The sequence below is a fragment of the Phycodurus eques genome, chromosome 5 (genome assembly GCF_024500275.1).
Source record: "Phycodurus eques isolate BA_2022a chromosome 5, UOR_Pequ_1.1, whole genome shotgun sequence".
NCBI lineage: Eukaryota > Metazoa > Chordata > Actinopteri > Syngnathiformes > Syngnathidae > Phycodurus > Phycodurus eques.
This window is the reverse complement of record NC_084529.1, coordinates 1,590,821-1,611,466: the sequence shown is the minus strand read 5'-3', so window position 1 is coordinate 1,611,466 and position 20,646 is coordinate 1,590,821. Positions and strand designations below refer to the sequence as shown.

At 43.4% G+C, this 20,646-nt stretch overlaps 4 protein-coding genes across 5 annotated transcripts; 1 reads left to right on the top strand and 3 right to left on the bottom strand.

Moving 5' to 3' along the window:
* Positions 1-241: 241 nt before the first annotated feature.
* slc15a5 (solute carrier family 15 member 5) lies at positions 242-5,028 on the bottom strand. The gene is made up of 9 exons (XM_061676452.1): positions 4,677-5,028; positions 4,226-4,448; positions 3,699-3,868; positions 3,000-3,220; positions 2,725-2,911; positions 2,350-2,538; positions 1,673-1,804; positions 1,475-1,583; positions 242-383 (listed from the first exon to the last, which is right to left on the bottom strand). Exons 1-9 carry the CDS (start codon positions 5,026-5,028, stop codon positions 242-244), a joined length of 1,725 nt encoding a protein of 574 aa, XP_061532436.1.
* Positions 5,029-6,604: 1,576 nt separating this feature from the next.
* On the top strand, positions 6,605-10,042 carry ccdc34 (coiled-coil domain containing 34). The gene is made up of 7 exons (XM_061676899.1): positions 6,605-6,701; positions 6,992-7,244; positions 7,368-7,488; positions 7,993-8,100; positions 8,206-8,364; positions 8,478-8,604; positions 9,053-10,042. Exons 2-7 carry the CDS (start codon positions 7,009-7,011, stop codon positions 9,190-9,192), a joined length of 891 nt encoding a protein of 296 aa, XP_061532883.1. The 5' UTR covers positions 6,605-6,701; positions 6,992-7,008; the 3' UTR covers positions 9,193-10,042.
* Positions 6,999-14,172, bottom strand: hdhd5 (haloacid dehalogenase like hydrolase domain containing 5). The gene is made up of 9 exons (XM_061676898.1): positions 14,124-14,172; positions 13,877-13,962; positions 12,845-13,042; positions 12,637-12,749; positions 12,338-12,431; positions 12,075-12,108; positions 11,468-11,642; positions 11,191-11,379; positions 6,999-11,100 (listed from the first exon to the last, which is right to left on the bottom strand). Exons 1-9 carry the CDS (start codon positions 14,155-14,157, stop codon positions 10,755-10,757), a joined length of 1,269 nt encoding a protein of 422 aa, XP_061532882.1. The 5' UTR covers positions 14,158-14,172; the 3' UTR covers positions 6,999-10,754.
* A 431-nt stretch (positions 14,173-14,603) lies between these two features.
* Positions 14,604-20,642, bottom strand: ccdc77 (coiled-coil domain containing 77). Of its 2 annotated transcripts, none has more exons than XM_061676895.1 (12): positions 20,560-20,642; positions 19,457-19,503; positions 19,073-19,265; positions 18,838-18,980; positions 17,971-18,067; positions 16,676-16,760; positions 16,387-16,478; positions 16,161-16,309; positions 15,796-16,072; positions 15,584-15,709; positions 14,971-15,123; positions 14,604-14,860 (listed from the first exon to the last, which is right to left on the bottom strand). In XM_061676895.1, the coding sequence occupies exons 2-12, from the start codon at positions 19,489-19,491 to the stop codon at positions 14,714-14,716; spliced, it is 1,497 nt and encodes a 498-aa protein (XP_061532879.1). In that variant the 5' UTR covers positions 19,492-19,503; positions 20,560-20,642; the 3' UTR covers positions 14,604-14,713. The 2 variants fall into 2 exon arrangements, with proteins under 2 accessions (XP_061532879.1, XP_061532880.1); XM_061676896.1 differs by having other exon boundaries at positions 16,387-16,475.
* Positions 20,643-20,646: the final 4 nt, after the last annotated feature.

Below are 20,646 nucleotides of genomic sequence, written 5' to 3'. Positions count from 1 at the left end.
CATCATATATATATACATATATATATATATATTGTTGTTGTTGTTGTTGTTCTATGCTATTTATAGTATCAGTTTTCCATACAGCATGCTCTTATTTGAATACACAAATGCAGCCCTAAGACACAATACGCAGCCCACAGTTCTTGGCAAATCATGACAAAACGACCAAAGCACATTCGAGTCGACAGCCGCAGCAAGCGGCGCCGGCGCCGCAGGGCGTCCAGGTGACTCTGAAAGGCTGTCAGACGATGGAGTCACGCGACTTGTTTGTGTGCGACCGGTCCATGGTGTCATAGTACCGCAGGCATCCTTTGTACTGAAGAAGCTTCTCTGCCAGTGGGCTGACGGTCAGCGCTTTACCCCGCACGCTCAGATCCATGTACCTGAGAAAGGAAACCGCAATTTAGAAGGTTTAAAAAAACAAACCAAATGTCAATAGATTCAATACAGAGCATCACAACTTCCTTTTGCAACAAATGCCAGCAGAACGCCGGCATCATTTTGACCCGCTCTTCCACGCAACATAACGACATCAAGTCTTTCACGGAATTCGCCGTTTCATACGCATACCGTACACTTGTGAGGTGCTGCATATACTGTATTATGGAGCACTTTTTAGTACCTGTATGTCCCACAAAGACTCCTACAAGAGACTCATCCATGCTTTCATGCTCAAAACTGGACTTCCCAACGACTGCTTGAAACATTTGGACTCTCATTCAGAATGCTGTTGCTCGAGTTTTAAGCCGAAACTAAGTCTCGGCAGTCGTTGAGTTGAGGAGGATTCTACTTTCTGAGGGAATCGAGGGCCGGCATGCGGGACGGTCCGGCTATTTGTCCGCTTAACAAGAAAGCAAGCCGTACTTATATTTGCAGTGAAGTTACAATATAGCGATGCCGTTGTCGGGCAAACCAGATGACTTGAAGTTGAGCTGACGACCATGATGGCATTGAAAGCATTTCCTGCTGTAATTCGGACCGGACTCCATCCTCACGACAGCCGCCCACCATCGGGACTCGGCGGCAACAGCCTCACCTCGGTTTCGGGACAGGGACGCTCTGCGGCCGACCCTCCCCGCCGTGCAAAAAAAGTGGTATCCCAAAATGTGGATATTTTGAATCCAGATTCAAAAAAAACCTAACATTTTTTTCTCTCATTATTGCTATTGTGTTAAATTATATTCATCGCCCGCCTCAAATATATGTAGACATTTTATTCTTGTCTTTTATGTATTACATACAGGACTTTGTCAAGTTGATATTGTACCTTTAATAATGTAAAGTATTGTACAGCTATGTGCTTTTAGCATGTTTCCATGAAGGGAAGGCGATTGTCCCACGAGACCATTTACTCAAAGGTGCTTCAATGACATATTGGGAACCTCTGTGATACTACGATTTCTTGCAAGTAGACCCGATGACAGTATATTTGTTCCTTTTGTGCTATTCCCAGTAATGTGAGGTAATACAGTACCTGTGAGATACACTCCAATACACCAAAGTATTCATCGTCATCAGCGTGGCCATTAAGAAAAAGAATCTCTCCAGATTCCCGTCATGCAGGACACTTGGATAGAAGGAACCTGCGGTCAAGCATTGTGCTGTATTAAATGGCAATTCATTCCACCTGAAAGGATTTAAAGCACTTCTTCTCTTTTTTTTTTTTTAAAACCTCCAGACACGAAGTAGACCAACTGAATGCAGATGGCTCCTAGGAAGCAGCCTCCCCCGTAGGACAGTGTGAGAAAGTGCAGCGAGATTCCTCGGATGTGTCCAGGCGTCAGCTGGAAAGAGATCAGGGAACCTGCCATAGAAAGCAGAAATAATAGCTGGAATAATATATGACATCATTTTATACTAACATATATTAGAGTCCCCGCAAAAGCAAATACAAATAGTAATCCAATTTCTCTTCATAATGCCCTTGTGAATCAAGATCATTTAGCTTTAGAAGCAAAATGAGTTTGTTGCACTTTGTGCTCTGTGTCAAGGTCTCATTTGTGCACGTATCAATTGAATGGTGGTCACATAAGCAGTATCAGCTTACCGATGAGCTGACGGGGCCGGATTTGCCACTGAGTTCTAAAATGACTCGGAACCAGTCAGGACTGCCAAAAGACCATCTTCAGACATGTACGGCTCATTGCCCTTGCCTTGGCAAAAGACTCACCAGTTGTTGTTGTTTTTTAAAACAAGCACTCCTAAAACTCTCGACCAAATACACAGTACTTTACACTACTTTCACAGATCTTCCAACCTTTTGGGGATTGTCGGCATTGTTAGAAGAACCCTTCTGATTTTGCAAAACCTGTCGAAAAAGTCCCCACGCCGGTTCTGCCTTCCACTCACATGCCGGAGTGACCAGAGCCTCAGCCAGTCCGAGTAGGATGTACTGCGGAGCCAGCTGGAAACACGGCATAGACGACACTTGCAGAACCTTCCCGGAGAGGGTTTGCTCCACCGGGGGGAAAGCCTTCCTGCGCAGCTCAGATAAACCTGACGCCAGGACGGACAGAGCTGCACACGCGTGTCCCAGAGCTGCAAGGGGAGGATTAGATAGGGTGGGCTGATGAGACGGGGGGCGGCAGAACGGGAGTTATAAGACAAGTCATTTCAAGAGAGAAAAGGGAGGGCAGCAGAGGTAGAACAAAGAGGGACATATTTAGATGAAGATGTTGAAACAACGTCTTGCATCGTGAGTGGTGTGCAAAGGGAAATACTCACTGATGACTCTCGTGGGCGCGAGTGGAGGTTTCGCCATGGAGAGCGAGCAGCTGTTCACGCACTCGATCAGCGGGGCCAATACGAGCAGAGGTAAAATGCTGATGACGTTCATGGCGCCGATGGGCAACAGGACGTCACTCAGGTGAAGGTTGGAGTTCATGGTCTGGATGTAGTATCCCGAGGGGATCTGCGCGGAAACACGGCCGGCGTAGAAACGGTCGGCTTTTGTACCTTGCGGTCGAGACGCTCCAGACCGCAGATCCCCGGTGACTTGCCTGAGTGACGCAGGCTCTGTAGAGCAGTTGGAGTCCATAAAGAGGGAAGAGGTTGGCCAAGACTTTGACGTTCTCGACGTGAGTCTCACTGTACCGGCCGCCGTTGTTCTCCTTAGCCCGGTCCAACCAAGATGGCACATCGCCGCTGAGGTGGCGATAGTGAAGGCAGCACATCTTGAGGGAGTTCAGGAAAACTCCGAGCGTCGTCAGTAAGGATCCGCCTTTGACAGAAACGAAAAGAGATTGGTCTGAGGTGCTGGACAGGCCAAAAATAACGTTTAGCTCTCATTCTCAACCCCCCCCCCCCCCCCCCCCCCCAAAAAAAACAAAAACATACTTACACCCACACCCCAAATAATTTTGACTATGAGGTTTTGGTTGGTGCTTTTTAAGTCTTATTTAATTTGATTTCTTTTTGGATTGTGAGTGTTTTTTTTCAGTGTGACTGAGAGGTTTCTTTCTCTTTTTTTTTTTGGGGGTGAGTGTGAGTTTTCTTTTGGGTGTAAGTGAGATTTTCTTTCCCCGCCGGGGATTTAGAGAGGTTCCTTTTTTCCTCACTTCAACCTGTAAATGACACATTTTGTGCAAAAAGTTGACCAAATAAGGAGTTCTAAGGATGACATCAGATAGATTAAATGAAAATAGTGAAACCAAAAACCAGTAAGAATATTGACACAGCGATACGGTGTGTACTTTTACCTTTCTTGGGTTTGTAGGTGAGTTTGTTGCGCATCATGTGTATGGCAATGAGTGCCAGCAGTGCAGACGTAAAGGGGATTAGGAAACCCAGATTTTTGGCCACAGATTGCTGGATGTAAGCAATACCCAGAAACACAACGGTGGAATTCAGGTTAACCAACCAGTAGAACCTAAACATAATGAAAACAAATATCAGAGAAGTCTTCAAGTCCTTCTTCTTTATTGTTTGCCAGCATCGGGCTACAATTCGTAAAAGGTTGCGTGTGCCTATTTTCAACACCTTAAGCAGGCTCACTGTAAATGCAATACCTTAATCATATGTCGTCTTTTAGGTGAAGAAAAACACAATAAATCCCCAGAAGAACCAGCTAAATGTCACCTGTGTACAATAATGGCCTAATCATGAAAGTATTCTCTTCGTCTGCCCACTGAGTGATGCATTCTATTGAGTTACAGTCTCAATTGTAATCCAGTCAATGCGTGTTCCAATCATGTGTGTGCTGACTTGCTGTCGATGCATCACATACCAGTTGAAGAAGCCCAGTAGCTGGTATTGATTGTAGTTCTGCAGGCTGTATGCTCCCAAGGGACACAGGATGGCCCGGATGCCGCCGATGCCCAGCGCGGCGGCCAGGAGGCCGGTGTAGAACAGGGCCTGCTGCTCTTGAGGTTCCAACTTGTGACTCATGTGATGAGCGTCGGTGTAAAAATCTTCGAAAGGGAACGCGACCGCAGGTAACACGGCCGTGCCTACGGAAAGCAGGACGACGCGGTCGTTATATTTGCAGGACAGACCCTAACCGAACATGGGCCCGAGTATTTATTGGATGTATGAATAATGAATGTTTTGCACGGCAAAAGTAGAGCCGTGTTTTGTTCTTTGAGTGAATTTAAGTTTTTGTTGAACAGTACCGTAGAAGTTGCGGGGAAGCCTTGCATACAAAAACACACGGAAAACAAACTTCCACTGTGTCTTACCAAAGAAGTGGAGGAAAGTGCACATGTAGAGCACCTTGGTTCTTCCTTGGCAGGTTTCGGCGAACCAGCCAACCAGCACAGGGGTGAGGGTGCTGGCTCCTATGAAGCACAAGTTGACCGTCGCAGCCATGTAGTTGTCGTAGCCCAGCTTCACGGTGCAAAAGAGAATCATGTTGCATACGATGCCGAAAAATGTGAATCTTTCACACAGCTCCACCAGCAGAACACAAATGATGACTTGGAGCTTCTTGCGGCTCCCCGGTGATGCTCCCCGGTCCGGATGAGGTGTCTTGGAGAGCCGCCGTTGGTACCGTTTGCCGTCTGGCGGTCTCTGAACTTCTCCCGCCGCCATCCCGCCTGCAAACTGAGGACCGGGCTCCCTCGTGGGACGGATGTGCTCTGCGGAGTTGCAGAGCACTGAATGTCAAGTCCAGGCCTTCCAGGAGAGGAGGAGGTTAGCGTCGGGGGCTGGGCTGAGTGGACAAGCACATAACAAATGCGTTCTGCACGCGCTGGGGGTTGATTACCATCTCCTTTTATTACCTCACCGATTACGTGTGTCAGACAATTGCCTGAAGTGATAGATGGACACAATTTAGAGAGCAGTCTAGAAATAGTTCTGTGATTACAAGCAAAATACGCAAGACAACTAAATGCATTCAGCTGTCTTGTCTTTGCGTTGAAAAAGGTTCTCGACAGTCTTTACGTGCAAACTTCATTTAAACTTTGAAAGATTGCACGGAACATGGGAACAACACGTTCAGTGTTGATCTGCTCTTAAGAACTTGAAAAATAAAGCAGACCAGGCACTTAAACACAACAACCATCTCACATTAGAAGCGCTCAGCGTAATACCGCAACTCTTTGTGAAAACAGTCCAAGCTCATTTTGGCACACCTGCTGTATTTCGGCTGATGATGTTAAGTGCGAGTGAGGCACAAGGGCACACACGAAAACACCAAGCGGGCCCGTATACCTGCCGCTTGGGTGAAGATGAAACGAGATAGCAGGTTTGTGAAAGGTTTCAAACGCAGCTGATTTATTGCAAACATAGAATCGTTTCTATTTGGAAAGACGATATTGCTGTTGCATGCAGTGCCGTAGGACTGACTTGCAGGGGATATGAAAGGTCTACACATCCCATATTTGTGATATAAAGTGAGACGCCGATAAATCATTACCCAAAAAAAATAATTTGAATTCCACCATTAATATGACCTATACAACTCAATTGAAGAAAAACTATTTCCAAGAGGGGAAGCGGAAATTTAAAAAATCTGAGCTAATGAGAGATGGCTCGGGCATCTGATAGACAGATAGATTAGATTAGATTAGATAGATAGATAGATAGATAGATAGATAGATAGATAGATAGATGAACCCTGAAGTGTTCTGATTGTCTATGAACAAAAGTGACTGCACAAAAGTAACTTTTGGTCAGGAAGGACCATTTGACACTAACATGTCAAAGGGTCTAAACAATATACATTTAAGCACGTATAATATCAATTATAGTATTTGTATTATGTTTTAAGAAAGCACACATAACATAGGCTCAATGACTACACTTTACAAAAACAAATCTTTGTATTGTGACTATTCGCTCACAACGATGTTAAGCTAGCGGCATTAAAGCAGCAAACACAGCCATTTCGGTGTCGCTCTTATTTTGAAACTAACAATTGTACCACCTCCGGTGGCGAACTCCAGCTTGACGATTGTCATACGGCAGCTGGTCAATTGTATCATCACATTTGCGCAAATCACGTGAATTATAATAATACGATAACATCCTACAAATGCATAACAAATTAGTAAATGTTCAATGCGCTCAAATGATAAAGATGAGCATATTTCCTCAAACAATAAATGACTTTGTGGCCATTTCTACAAGCTCACTGCAGTCGTCATGGTTACAAAACGGCGTGGAGTATAGGACTGGTGCATCATGGGAATCAGTTGTTCGAGAACGCGAATATGAAAGAAGGAAATGCACACAAGTTCCCATTCAGCCCTACTATAAAGGTAAGAAAGAGGGGATTTATTCACATATTGTTTTTAGCGCCTCGTCGACGAAACAAAGAGAGGAAATGTACATAAACCATACCGTGAGTCTATAACTTAGGCAAGTTGTAACATCGCTAGCCGAGCCTAGCTAACCAATAAGCGTGTGTTTCCGGTAGCTTTGAGATGCCGCGACAAACGTTGTTGTTACTCAAGTACAATTGAAGAGATCACTGACAGTACAAAAGAGTCAAAACTGTTCTGCAAAAGGCACACCGCTTTGATGTGCATTTGTTTTGTTCCGGCTGCAGAGCTCGATCGACTAGTAATGTCTGGTTGGTGGCTGCCGAGCTCCCCAGCCTTTGCGTCCGAGGACTTCAGCTCGACGCCTCTCAAGCAAAATGAGAGGAAACACGTCCACGTATCGGAATACCCGATAGACGACGACGTCCTACCTGAGGACGACGACACGTACTCCTTGCTGTCCCCCATCTACCATGACAGCTACGAGAGCGACGACGACGACGACGACGACCTCAGTACTACTACTCAACAACCGCTCAGGTATTACCCGAGTCTATATGTGTCACGAGACACACAGAAATCATACGAAATGTACTAAAAGTCATTCTGACGCTGTGTTTGCTTGAATTATTATTATTATTGTTGTTGTTATTATTTTTAAAGATGTGAGCGACAGAATCCCACCTCGGCGCAGATCGAACCTGAAGCCCTCAGTCCATGGGAAGTGTGGCTGGTCAACAAAGCAAAAGAAGACCATCTTAAAATGAAAAAGAAAACCGAGGAGGCAAGTGGACGAGGAGTTTAATCATTGTACACGCTCTTGCTGTGTTTCTCATACTAACTCGTAGTTCAGAGTTGGTTATTTGGTTGTGATGTCCAGGGTAACGGGTTCCATTCTCATGCTTGCCTGGGTTTTTCTTTGGGTACTCTGGTTTCCTCCCACGTCGCAAAAACACACACACACGTACGTTAGGTTAATGGAAGACCGTAAATTGACCATAGGTGTGACTGTGAATAGCGCTTTATCTGTGCGCTATGATCGGCTGGGTACCAGTCCAGTGCGCACACACGCCCCGCCTCTCGTCCAAAGTCGGGTAGAATAGGCTCCAGCTCACCAGTGACGACAAGCCTACGGAAAATGGATGCGCAACCAGACCGTATGGGGCGTCCGTTTCACAGGAGACGCTGTTTGAGCGTATTATTTTTTGACCTTGTTTGTAGCATAAAGATTTTTGTAGTTTATTTTTTGCATTTGCTGTGATTAAACCACAATGTCCTTTTTAACCAGGTGCTTTTACTCGAGGGGAAAAAAGAACAAGAAGAAATGGACCGTAAACAGAAAAAGATCATGGAGGAAAAAAAGATTAGAGACTGGCGGCAGCTGAAAAGAGAACGGGTAGAAAACTAGTCCACAATTCACAAGAACAAATTGTAATTTCTAAATTATTTTATCCAATAGAACAAAAAATGCTTGGACGATATCATGTTTTTGTATTCCAAGGAAAGACACGATCAGCTTCTGAAAATCAGCAGGGAAGCAGCAGAGGTGCAGCGTCGGCAGGAAAAACAGAGAGAGACGGAACAAAAAGCTCAGCAGAAATACAAAGACTGGCTTCAGAAAAAAAACCAAGAGAGGATAGAAAGGGAAATGAAGCAAAAAGTAAGTAAGACCCGATTTTTTTTTTTATTTTGATTTTTTTTTTTAACGTCTGCATTGCAGCTACTGCTTGGGCACGGGTTTCATTTGCACTCATGAGAATCGTCTTCGAACAGGAGGAAGCAAGTCTGAGGCAAGAGCAGGAGAAAGAGCGCCGGAGGAAGGCGGAGGAGAACTTCAAGGAATGGCTGGCAAAAAACAATGAGAAATGGAAAGCAAGTCCAAAAGCACCTCATTACTCAAGTGAGTGCGATCTGATCTGGCAGTTAGCAACTATAATTGTCTGTGGAGTGCATCTCAAATAAATTACAAAACTTCACGTAATGTATTTGTTGAGTTCAATTCAAAAACTCATAGAGTCACTACACAAAGTAAATTATTTTACAGTTGTTATTATTTTGATGAGTTTAGCTTAAGGCTAACAAATTCACACTGTACCGCCTCCAAGAAATGAGAATATTACATTAGTGGGGGGGAATGCCCTTCTGAAAAGTAGTTTATTGCGTTGAATGACTGTATAATTTATAAGTTTCACTTTTGGAATTGCAATGCTGAAATACAGTGAACTCCCCCTAAGAGTATTCTAATTGACTCAGAGCACCTGCACACCGATGTGTGATGTTTGCTCGCAGCGGATAGTGGTTCAAGATTCGTATTTCTGGCTAAGCTGCGAGCGTTATCTTTGCTGCAGGTCCCTGCACATTCCACCCACCACCCAGCTTTTACAACCCGATCCCATGGAAGCCGATTTACACGCCCCCTCCGGAAACATCTCCCAAAAGCGCACCCAGCAAGAAGCCTCAGAAGCAAAAAGAAAAAAGGACAGCATAGCAGAGCCTTCAGAATCACAAACTCGACACATAAATGACACTGGCGGTGCTTCATCCAACTCGACTGTAAATCAACTTGGACCTATTAATGCCTCTAGGACGCCACAACATGATTGTCACGTATGAAAGGTATTTTGTATTGTTTTAATTAAGTTAAACAATTTAATTGCTTGTTTTAATGTTGGAATTTTTGAATGTGATTCTTGATTATTTTGACAGTTTCCATGTAACATTTGTTCACCCAGAGCCTTTTTCGACGAATTAAAAGTTTTGAACGATACTCTATATTTGTATTTGGTGCACAAGTGCCGAATACAGTTGCATTTCACGGCTTTGTTGAGGCCACAAATCGAATGGTGGGTATTACGATTCAACGCGTCGTCATGCAGAGATTTTGGATAACCCTAACTTCGTGAAAGGGTTCCAACAATTAGAAACACTGGATCTCATAAGATGTCAAATAACCAAGTGCAGGTGTGTGTCATGAAGAACTGGACCCAGTCTATTTTTTTGCATGCTGACCTCTGTGGAACGTCTGACATTCAGCAGTTACGCTAGCTGATAGTGGCTGCCGAGGGAATTAAAGCAACAGGTCCAACACGCACGAAGCCCGCTGCCACATTCGGAACGTATGAACTGCATTGACCAATGTGTTTAATGTCTTTTTCAAAATCACTGAACGTGACAATTAAGTCAACAATCAGAAATGTCCTTTCAAAGATTTAGTAATAACAGATCTAAACATTATGCAAGATAATATCACCAAACAGTTGACTGAACTCAAAAGGACTGTTGAGCCTGTATGCGTAACTGTGGCAACACAATCATGCAAAAATGACCCCAAAAAAGTCAGGTGTGGGTGATGACGCTTGTGGAGATAATAAAATACATCTTCGTTCAGATTAGTTAGTGTGTCTGAATGTAGGAAAACTGCATCTAAATCCTGTTATAACAATTCTGATGTAAACTGTGTGGCACAAAGGTAAGTAACCACATTTGTCACGGAGCGCGGCGGTTTACGCACCCGGCGTCTGTGCAGGCATTGCGGTGTCAGTTTCTTCTCCAGTGACAGTGTAAATGGTTAGTGAGAGTGGTTTTCTGTCTCTATATGTGGCACGACTGCAAATGTCTGGTGAGCAGTCCGAAAGTCAGGAGAGGATCCAGATGTGCAAACATCAAATCAGTGTAGTGAAGAGGAAGACTGCAGTGGCAGCGCGGTGCTCGAGTGCTTACACCATCTACCTCACAGTTCTGAGGTTTGGGGTTGAAATCTGGGCTCTTGTCCTTTTCAATTACCCACCCCGAAGCCTCTAATAGTCATCTTTACATTGATATATTGGGTAAATATAAATCCTCTTATGCATCTGATTTCAGAAATCCATCAAAGAGCTGTTTTTTGTCTGGGAACAATCTGTTTGTGTTGTTTTAGTCTGGATTGAGATTGGGAGTAGTGGCAGTAGTAATAACTCTCATATGGCCAAGTTTGCTTTAAAATGTGAAAAAGAGGACGTTTTTAAAAATACACCCTTGTGTTTCGACCTCTTAAAGTCATTAACGGGCCAACTAATCCAGGGGCCATCCCTCCTGCTGGAACACCAACTCGACGGCGTCTTTGACATCCTGCACCACGTAGGTCGGCTGTGTAAGGCTGGGGTCAAAGCAAAAGTCCCTGTGGCCGTGGAAGATGCGCTGCTCGGTTACCGACGGCAGCGCCTTCTCCTTGCTGTAAACTCCTGTACATACCAGAATGGAGTGGCACGCCTCAGGCAGATCCGCACTTGCCCCAAACACACCGGGCGCGCCGCCCGATTCCGTCGACGTCGTTTTAGAGGCCTCGAGAGAATTACGAGCGGCCCGGAGGTAGCGGTTGTAGAGATTGGCGCCGTATATGTCAGCCATGGGGTTATCACTACCGAGAAGAGGTGATACACGGTACATACGTAAATCCGTTTGGAAGAACGAACGTGTGGCCCAAAAATGCAAGGATGGAGTCGCTCACCCTATTGCGTACAGTCTCCTCACAGGTGTGGCCCATCCAAGTCTCTCAGCCTGCTGCCTGATCAGCAGCTCCGCATAATTATAAGTCACTACGCTGGGTTTACCAATCAGAGCCTCGTATTTGAGGTCATGACCCGTCACCTTCTTGTACAGGCTCTCCAAGCACAGCAGAAACATACCATGTCCAAACCTGTTAGGGAAGCACAACATGAACTATAATTCAGGAAAAAGAACAGCACTTTTTTTTTTTTTTTTCTTCCCCCCCCAAGACACTCCACCTGGGATTCTTGGCCTCAGCCATCCACAGCAGGTCCATGTTACAGGCCAGCAACGGAATGTGAGGATACTGCACAGAATTCCAATTCCTGTCTGGCTTTCCGTTTGTTAGGAGGACATCAACGATAAGCTGGAGGTTGGTCTCCCATCTGATTGGCTCACCAAATAAGATGACAGCTATAAAGATAAGTGGGGAAAGTGAAAAACTGTAAAAGAAATAAAAATGTACAGGACAGGTGCATCTCAATGAATTAGAATATTGGCTAAAACATAATTTCAGTAGTTCAACTTAAAAAGGGACATTCATGTGAACTATTTCCTGAAAGTCTTTTGTGTAATAATTTGGATCATTAGAAACGAAAACCCCAAATTTCACCATCTCTAGAGAATGGTTTGAATATTTGAGAAACAATCAAAATGATTTGTAATATAAAGATACAAGGTTGGAAAAAGTATCGCCCAACGTATTTGTTCAATCTTAATAAGTTTTGGAATGGAACGACTGAAATAGATCAACTTTCCGATGATATTCTAATGTATTGACATTAACCTGTACTGTATGCATTTCAATGTTCTTTTTTTGAAACACACGTGCATGTACAAACATACCATCTATTGGCCGTAAACCTTCAGTTGGAAGAATCTGCGAGACAAGATGTAAGTATTCAACAACGTTAGCGACTAGTTCTCCTCACATTGCGCTGATGGTCATCCGCTCATCTACCACAACATTAAGCAGAGCAGCACCATCGAAATACATCCAGTCCAGAACAAGTGCGCCAATCCAAGTTGTGCTCTTAGATTGGCTCACATTTCATTGTGATGGCGTACCCAAAAATGTTTGTCGTTTGTGTGCAGCTAAATAAACTCACACTGTCTTTTGGTCTTCTGTTGTGATCCACTATATCAAGTAGAGGATAGCCCTCTCTGAGATTATCGATGGTGACAACATTCTGGAAGCCCAGCCTGAAGTTTCGTAGGTTAAGGCAATCGCGCGTCACCTTTCGTTAGTAACAATGACAGAAATCGACAAAACAAACAGATAGCGGAGGGTCCGACGTTATTCAAAGTTTGAAGAGCAGAGTGGAAGCACAGAAAATAAACAGCGCATGAACACAGTGAGGTCGCCTCGGTCATACGGAGCGTGAGCCGCTGATTTGAAACAGGATACATGTGAGCCACCTCTTCAACAGGACCTTGTCCTGACACCAGCACGCACATTTGGTGAAACTGGGAGAACATTCGCAAAGGACTGTGGGACAGCATCACCTGGTCTGGTGACACCTGAGGTGGAAGGCACAAAGAAACAGGAACAAGATGGCTACAAATGGGCTAATGCGACTTGGGAATACCCATTGAAAATAATTGGGTTCCCCTACCTCCACTTCAAGCAGATGCGAAAGATGCTCCGCTTTGGTCTGCCGCATGCAGTTTCCGGCATTGGTGACAAAAACCACAGGTACTTTGTATTTGCCCAGGTGGTCCACGAGGTTCCCGAAACACTGCTTGGCCGCAGGGATGGGTGTTCGACCGCGCACCAGCACGCCATCGATGTCGAAGAGGAGGCCGATCGAGCCCTGAGGAGACGGCGAGGCGAGAGATAGCAGCAGTAAAATAAGTCAATTTATCGTCTGATCGGCCATTTTTGTGGAATTGATTTTTGCACAATTGTCAATTGTCCGATTCGTCGTATGCCCTAGCCCTGCCCTTGGTCGTCATGGTAATGAAAGCCATACACAGCCTTTTATTCAGACATCGGGGAACGGTTTCAAATTGTGCAAAGTCTATTTACCTCGTATGCCGACTGAAGAAATTGAGGCAAAATAAAGTGTATCGCTTGACCGCAATCAGTCGAGGCACTGTTTGCGGTCTATAGAAGATATTTACAATATTGTTTATATTGAATTGTTAATGCAAAATAACAGTCACATTTACATTAGGATAACCTGCACAAATTAATACGAGTGATAAGGTGTAGATAAATATTAAAAGGGCAAAATGGTTATGTTGTGATCGTAGTATTCATATAAGTGTAATGCATTTGAATACTTATTTAACAATATGTTGCAACTACACAAGTGAGGCATAACAAAGGTCTCGGTATATTGCATATAAAGTGAGGGTAGGTCATATGTGAGTATATTTCTGCATTAATAAATAAATAAAAACAATTATTGTTATGACAAAGATGTATTAATTTTAGTATAGCAACAGCTAATTCAGACTTTGTTCCAACAATTGTAAACTACACACAGTGATTGTGTGACTGGAGATAAAACTCATTCAATGACTGAGTAGGCCAACTAGTGACGTTGCCATTTCTGCACTTTTATATATATATATATATATATATATATATATGTGTGTGTGTGTGTGTGTAAACAACAACAACAACTAAAGCGATGACTTACATGGCTGTAATGTCTTCTTGCTGCTCCTTGGCTGCTTGATTTCAACAGCTTCCAGGTACTTTTCAAACACCTGACTCTCTGCATTGCTAACGTGTTGAAATGCCGCGTGAGACAAACAAGTCAAGAAACATAGAGTCAAGCGAGCTCCAAGCCCAAACAACACTGACGGCCTTTGTTAAGAAAAATAATATATATATATATATATATTAATGTTGGAATTTGAAGGGAAGGTCGCAAAAAGTTAAACCTTGAATCAGACTGCGGAGTGAGTGAAAGTTCATTCTGGTGCTGTTCACTTTTTCCGGTCACGCAGTGCGCATGCGTAAAATGACGTCACGCGTCACCCCGGAAACGTACTTTGTATTGGCCTGCTGTGTCATTTCATTTTAGGAAAACGAAACCCCCCGAAAGACAACTAAGCTGTTCAAATTGTGTAGACGCTTAATGTGGATTGTTTAGTTATTAGGTAAGATGATGCTAAAACTACAAAACAGTTCCATAAACTGCAGCACGGTGAAATGGTTTGAATCTCAGCTCTTCCAACCAGTGTGGGCTCTGCATGTTATTCTCGTACTCCCAAAACAATTTGACCACAAGTGTAACAGAAAATGGATAATGATTTTCATAAAATCTCATAATCCTGTGTATATCATGTATTTTGTTATGTCCAAAATTGAAATAGACAGTTTTTGATTTAAAAAAAACAACAACAACATTTATTGGCACAAAATAAACAAGCAGGACTAATAAACAGTACAAAGCACATCGCTTGTGTAAAGCTCACAAAGCTTTTTAAGGCGTCAAAAAAAAAAAAAAAAACCCAATGTGATCCATTCCCTAGCAAAATCTTAGCTCATTTTCCAATCCATAGATCTTGGCTTTTAACATCATCAGATCACTTTGGACCTTCTTCGTCCTGGTATTGCTCTCGCGGACCTCTTGCAGAATAGCTAAGTCCTGGTTGGGCCCAACATTAAGGGTCACCTGGGCAATATATACAGAAGTATAGGCTTAAACATACTGTAAATTCACAACTACGCACCCATTTCTCTACGCAGAGAAAAGCTCATGTTATTTGTCCCTCAGTCTTTTACCTGTATGAGCTGTTTTTCTATATCTTTGAACTTTTGCCGAAGTTGCCTGAGGTCGGTCTTGAAGCCCTCCACCTCCAAGGTCCTCCTCTTCTCCAAGGCCTCATAACGCTGCGTCATCAGCTTAAGACGCTGAGCTACTTTTTCCGAACGCTCCTGTGCGCATCAAACATTAGTAAAGGGACACACGGGAGTCGTTATCAACACAGAGGAAACGTTCGACTCAAACGCCCATTGAAGCTCCTATAATTGGGAATTTGATCAAATTTGAAGCAACCGACTGCGAACCTCACAAGAGCTCAGTTTTTAGCGAGCATCGGGAAGGATTTTCTTTCGCTGCGCTTATTCTGATACAAACAAATAAAACTGCCTCAGAGAGGGTGTTGAGCAAAGGCAAATGTCATCAACGTAAAGTCTGGGGTGTACCCCGCTCCTCGTTCAAAAACCAGCTCGGATAGGCTCACCCGCGAGACTAATTAGGATAAGCAGTACACAAAACGGATCGATTGATGTTCTGTCATCTGAACAAATCCGAGGTCGGCCAGCATCTAGCGACAGATTGTGTTGGACTGCAAGAAGAAAACACATGAATAGGAGAGCCATTAAATAACCATACCTTAAATATTTCCTTGCCAACCTCACCCTGCTCCCTGGCTTGGGCCAGTTCTGTTTCCAGAGCTACACACTGCTCCCTGTACATCTCTGCCATACGGTGGGCTTGCTTTGCATCCTCCTGCATGGCCTGAAAAGATAAAAGAAAGCAGTTTCATTTTTAAAACAGGTTTGAAGGGAGGATGTTGAAGCATTGTAAACACCCACGAGACATACCTTAATGTCATCCTTATGTTTCTGCTTATAGTCTTGTTGAGGCTGCGGGCTAAACCGAGTCGGGCTGACCCGAGTCGGACTCTCGCCGCTAACGGGCCGCCGTATTCGCCGCACCTCCGCACCAGCAGATTTCTTTGGAAGCTTGTGGCGCATGTTCACATCCCCCAGGAGGCGGTCCTTCTCCAACATCCATCTATTTTCCTTTGTCCTTGTGTCAATTTTGAGCTTTGTGAAATCCTGGATGGTTTCGAAGAGCAGATTCTGGGTTCGCTTTAGCCTGCGTCGTTGCACAGAAGAAGAAACTCACTCATCTACAGGTTAAGCATGAATGTACTTAAATGTACGGACAAGAATAAAAGTCTCACTTTTCTGTCAAAGCCGAGATGTGGCACTGAAATCTCTGCCTTTCCGCCTGCGCTTCCTCTTTTTTAATCTGTCGGTCCTCCTGGAGTGACTCAACCTGCTCTCTGGCCAGCCGGGTTTGTTCCTCCATCTGGGCCTGCAGCGCTTCCACCTGGGGCCACCAAATCAGTAAACACCTTATGAATATGTCTACAACATTTGAACGCAGGCAGGAAATGCGGTCCTTACCTGTAGTATTAAAGTATGGTTGTCCGTCTTATATTTTTCCAAAGAATCGCCAGTTCCCAAATCTTCAAATTTCGATTTTTTAATGGACACTGCTAAGAGAGCATGCAAGTGGCACAATAAAAAAAAAAAACAACAACAACAAACAAACAAACAAAAAGCATCTACTTCCTTTCGTTTGCGTTTGCATTTTCTTTACTGCATCAAATTACAACAAAGACCTCATAATTCCACTGTAACATAATCTGTTAGTATGACATGAGAAGAAAATGTCACAAAAACATTTTCAGACCTTTACTAGTCACAGTAGGTTTTAAATGTGTTGGCCTGAGATTGAGATTCTCCCCCGACTCCTGGTTCTTCTGTTTGACAGTCACCTAGTTATAATATTTTAAACAATTAGTTTTTCCAACTTATTTGTAGTAAAAATCACACAGTTTAGAAACCCGAAGACTCAACTCCCAGGGCTCTATTTTCGAGACGAGCGCAAATCCAGCGGTGCGCTTGGCGTAACACCGCGAGGAGCCGAGCTACACCTGGTTTTGGTCATTTCGTGGACCGACGTATTCAAAGTGCATTTAAAATGGGACATCTGCGATGGCGCGGGCGTTGCCACAGCTGGCCTCAATCATATCCAATCGAAGCTGCTTATTTCATCCCCTTTAAAAGCGCTGCAAATTGTCTCTCAAATGGAGATGTCGCTATAGTGCCGTGAAAAAGTATCGGCCCCCCTTCTCAAATTCTCATATTTTTGCATAGTTTCCCCACTCTCATGTTTAACATCATCAAGCAAATGTAAATATCAGACAAATATAACCCCAAGTGAACTTAAAATGCTGTTTTTAACACAATTAATAAGGAACGGGGAAACAAATGTTACCTGGCCCTGTGTGAATAAGTAATTACCCCTCTTATTAATTCATAACTTCATTGTGGCTAATCCCAATTTTTTTTGGTGTACATTTTCACTGATCACACCTAAGCCTGATTATCTCCAGACCTATTCAATCCCAAAATCACCATCAAGGGGCCAATCGTTTTTCACGACACTGTATCTTTGGAAGAGGACTCAGCGACCTGTGTGTGACTGCAGACTGAACTTTAGTGGTATATTCTTATTCAATACAGAATGAGCGGGTGGGAGAAAAAAAATACATATTAAGGAAATAAAGACATCTGCCATCCACCAAGCGACGGCGTGCATGCCTGCGATCGGATCAAATTCACCAAAATCGTGTTAGACTAGTTAAGACCAAGTGTCATGTGAAAGGACACACCCTCGTTGCGTCGGTACGGCCATCTTGGCGCAAGCTGGTCTGCCAAATTGGCAAACGTGCCAGCGTGCCTTACGCTTGCGCGACAATCAAGATACGCCACCGTTTGCACTCCGGTGCACGTTGCGCGGTCTATGAAAATAGAGCCCGTGGTAACAATGGCATGGTTACAACTACACAACATGACTACCTACTTTATCAAGATCAATGCAGGAGCTGCAGTAAAAACTCGATTACCAAACAATGATGTAATAATAATTGTTATTTGAACAATACACTTATCATTATTAATATCTAATATGATGACGTGTACCTTGTGAGGAGGCTCCCGCAGGAAATACGTGGTCTCTCCATCATCAGTACCCACTAGTGAAAGGAGGTGATTCATTTTCTTTCTGTCCTCCAGCTCTCTGTGCAACAGTAAATAGATGCGAGGATGGTTTTGAGAATTAGAAAAGTGGATCAAGGATAATGATGACCTCACTCCATTTTTGGTTCCCCATTCACTGAAGGATTATGGGGGAGAAGAAAGAGAAAAAAAAAAAAAGACTTGGTAATGTTCTTAGCTTTTTAACGATAATAATTATTATTCATCTGCGAAATAATGATCACATTTTGATGCTGTGCTGTGCACATTAAATGGCAAAGGAATAAAGTTTTGCAATCTAGTGTGGCGCCTCTGTGTCAGATGCCCGCTTCTTCGGGCGAATTTCCAAGCATTTTGTCTGTATGAGAAGGATCCTTGGAATGTGCCTTTATTTCCTGTTCCTTTATGGGCATGGGACCTTGACACTTTTCCATGCGTCTTGTTAGGATAGCTAGAGTAATGTGTTTCGGTCTTAGGCCACCACTAGCTTTGATTTTATGAGCCTTTTCACAGTCGTCGATGTTACTTGTAATACATGAACTAATAGGACAATGCGGGTTTACACAAATGAATACACAAAACTTTAGAGATGAATTTTCTGTGAAGGAGCAACCAAATACATTTCAATAACCAACGTATGTTTCTTTACATCCTTTTTGGTCACGTTCTGGATAAGGGTGCATTATATAATATTTCACATGTACAGTCATAATAGTCCATACTTGGTGGAGGTGTGAGTAAATGGTAAACGGACTGCCCTCATATAGCGCTTTATTTGTTTTTTTGGTGTTCTTTCGGGTCAGTTGCTCCCACCTGATCTTTAGTCTGTCATTTTCTGCATGAAGCCGCAGAGACTGTTCCCTCTCTTGGTAGAGGTACACCTGCATGTCGCTCAGCGCATTCTGCAGCTGTGCAATCTCTTCTTCACGCTGCCGTAAGTCACCCTGTAGCTTATGCTTTCATACGGTGGTAAAAAAACAAAGACACCGGTTCACATAGGAACACGTGTGTAATGTGCCAGAATCGGTGGCCTGCCTCTTCGGCTTACTTGGTCATCTATGATGCTCTTGTATTTCTCCAAATTCTTCAGCAGTTGTGCCTGCTCTCCCTCACACTGGGCAATCTTGTCCTTGTAGAACTCCACAAGTTCCTTGCTGGGCCGAATGTGAGCTAACCGCTCACTGATGGGAGGAAGTGGGGAATCTGGCTCCTTACCAGAATTATGCTCACACACACAGGATCTGCAAAAAGAAAGACTGTCACTCCTTTGGAGTGGAATACTTCTGCATACTAGTACTAATCCACGGACACAGAAAGATATTCAATGATCTAGACCAAATCAAAGCGGGTTAAGACTGAGGGATACAGTAATAGTATGTACTGGATTGAATATCTATCCGACAAAAAAGAAATAAAAATAAAACAAGCTTACCTGTGTGCCACTGAGGGTTTTTTGGGTGATCCCATCCCAAGACAAAACTACAAATAGAAGAGAATACGTTTCATCGTGTTGACATATGAAATCAAACTTTATTGATCGCGCACACAGTTGTAAATGCACAATGCATTGTCAAATGGTTTGGCACCTGTCCAAACATTGGAAATTGAGCCTGGTGAGAAACAAACAGCAGGTGAGTGCTAAACACACAGGCATGCACGCAAAGACACACACAAACACACACAGCGAGTGTATATTTTTATTTTTTTTAACACAATTGATACTCGGTCATGTGCAAAATATTTTCCAAAAGCAACTGTACTGTAACCTGCAACTTCAACCCTAAAGCCCAATGGAGCTGACTTTGGGCAAGAGGTGGGGTACGCCCTGGACTGGTCACCAGCCAATTGCAGCACAGCAAAATTATATGTACTGTCCACTTGCATATTCTAGTAGGATCAAATACAACAGCTACAGTTTTGGTTGACATCATCAGAATTACTGTATTATTTTTTGGTTTATTAGTGGTCATATTGTTGTTGTTGTTAGTTCGTGTATTTATTATTATGTATACTCATCAAAAAAGTATGATTATAATAGTTTTATATTGTATGATTTTTATATTTTAAAAATTGCTCTCTATTATTTTGTCTTATTGTCAAAAATATTAAAACATTAACTAATCAATGATAATATGATTGTGAGTGCATAAAAGGAAATGTTCAGTCGGTAATACCAACCAAGAGGCGTTCAATGCGGTTAAAAGAGGGCGGAGATATAGATTTGTTGCCATGGACCGGACGCCAGGGGGAGCGGGACTTTTGAATGCGCTTCTGTTTGACATATTATTGATTCATATCATTTCAGATGCTGAATAGGACGCGCATGCCTCTTACAGACATCGACTTTGCAGAGAAGTTGTTTTGTACTGAACAGTATCAATGTAAATAAAGAGCATTTCACGGTAATGTCTCAAGAAAGTGATAGCGGTCGTCTACGTTCATACGTGTCTCAGATAATAATTCCGATCTACAAAAAAGTAAAGCATCATGATTAGTAAGAGTCATATTAGGACATTAATCGAACATTTCACATACCGCGGTCCTGTTTCGCTGTGTCTAAGTGCTGCTCATTGCGATTGTAGCAGTTTGAAACCCGGAAGTTTACGCCTCTTCGTCTTCTTC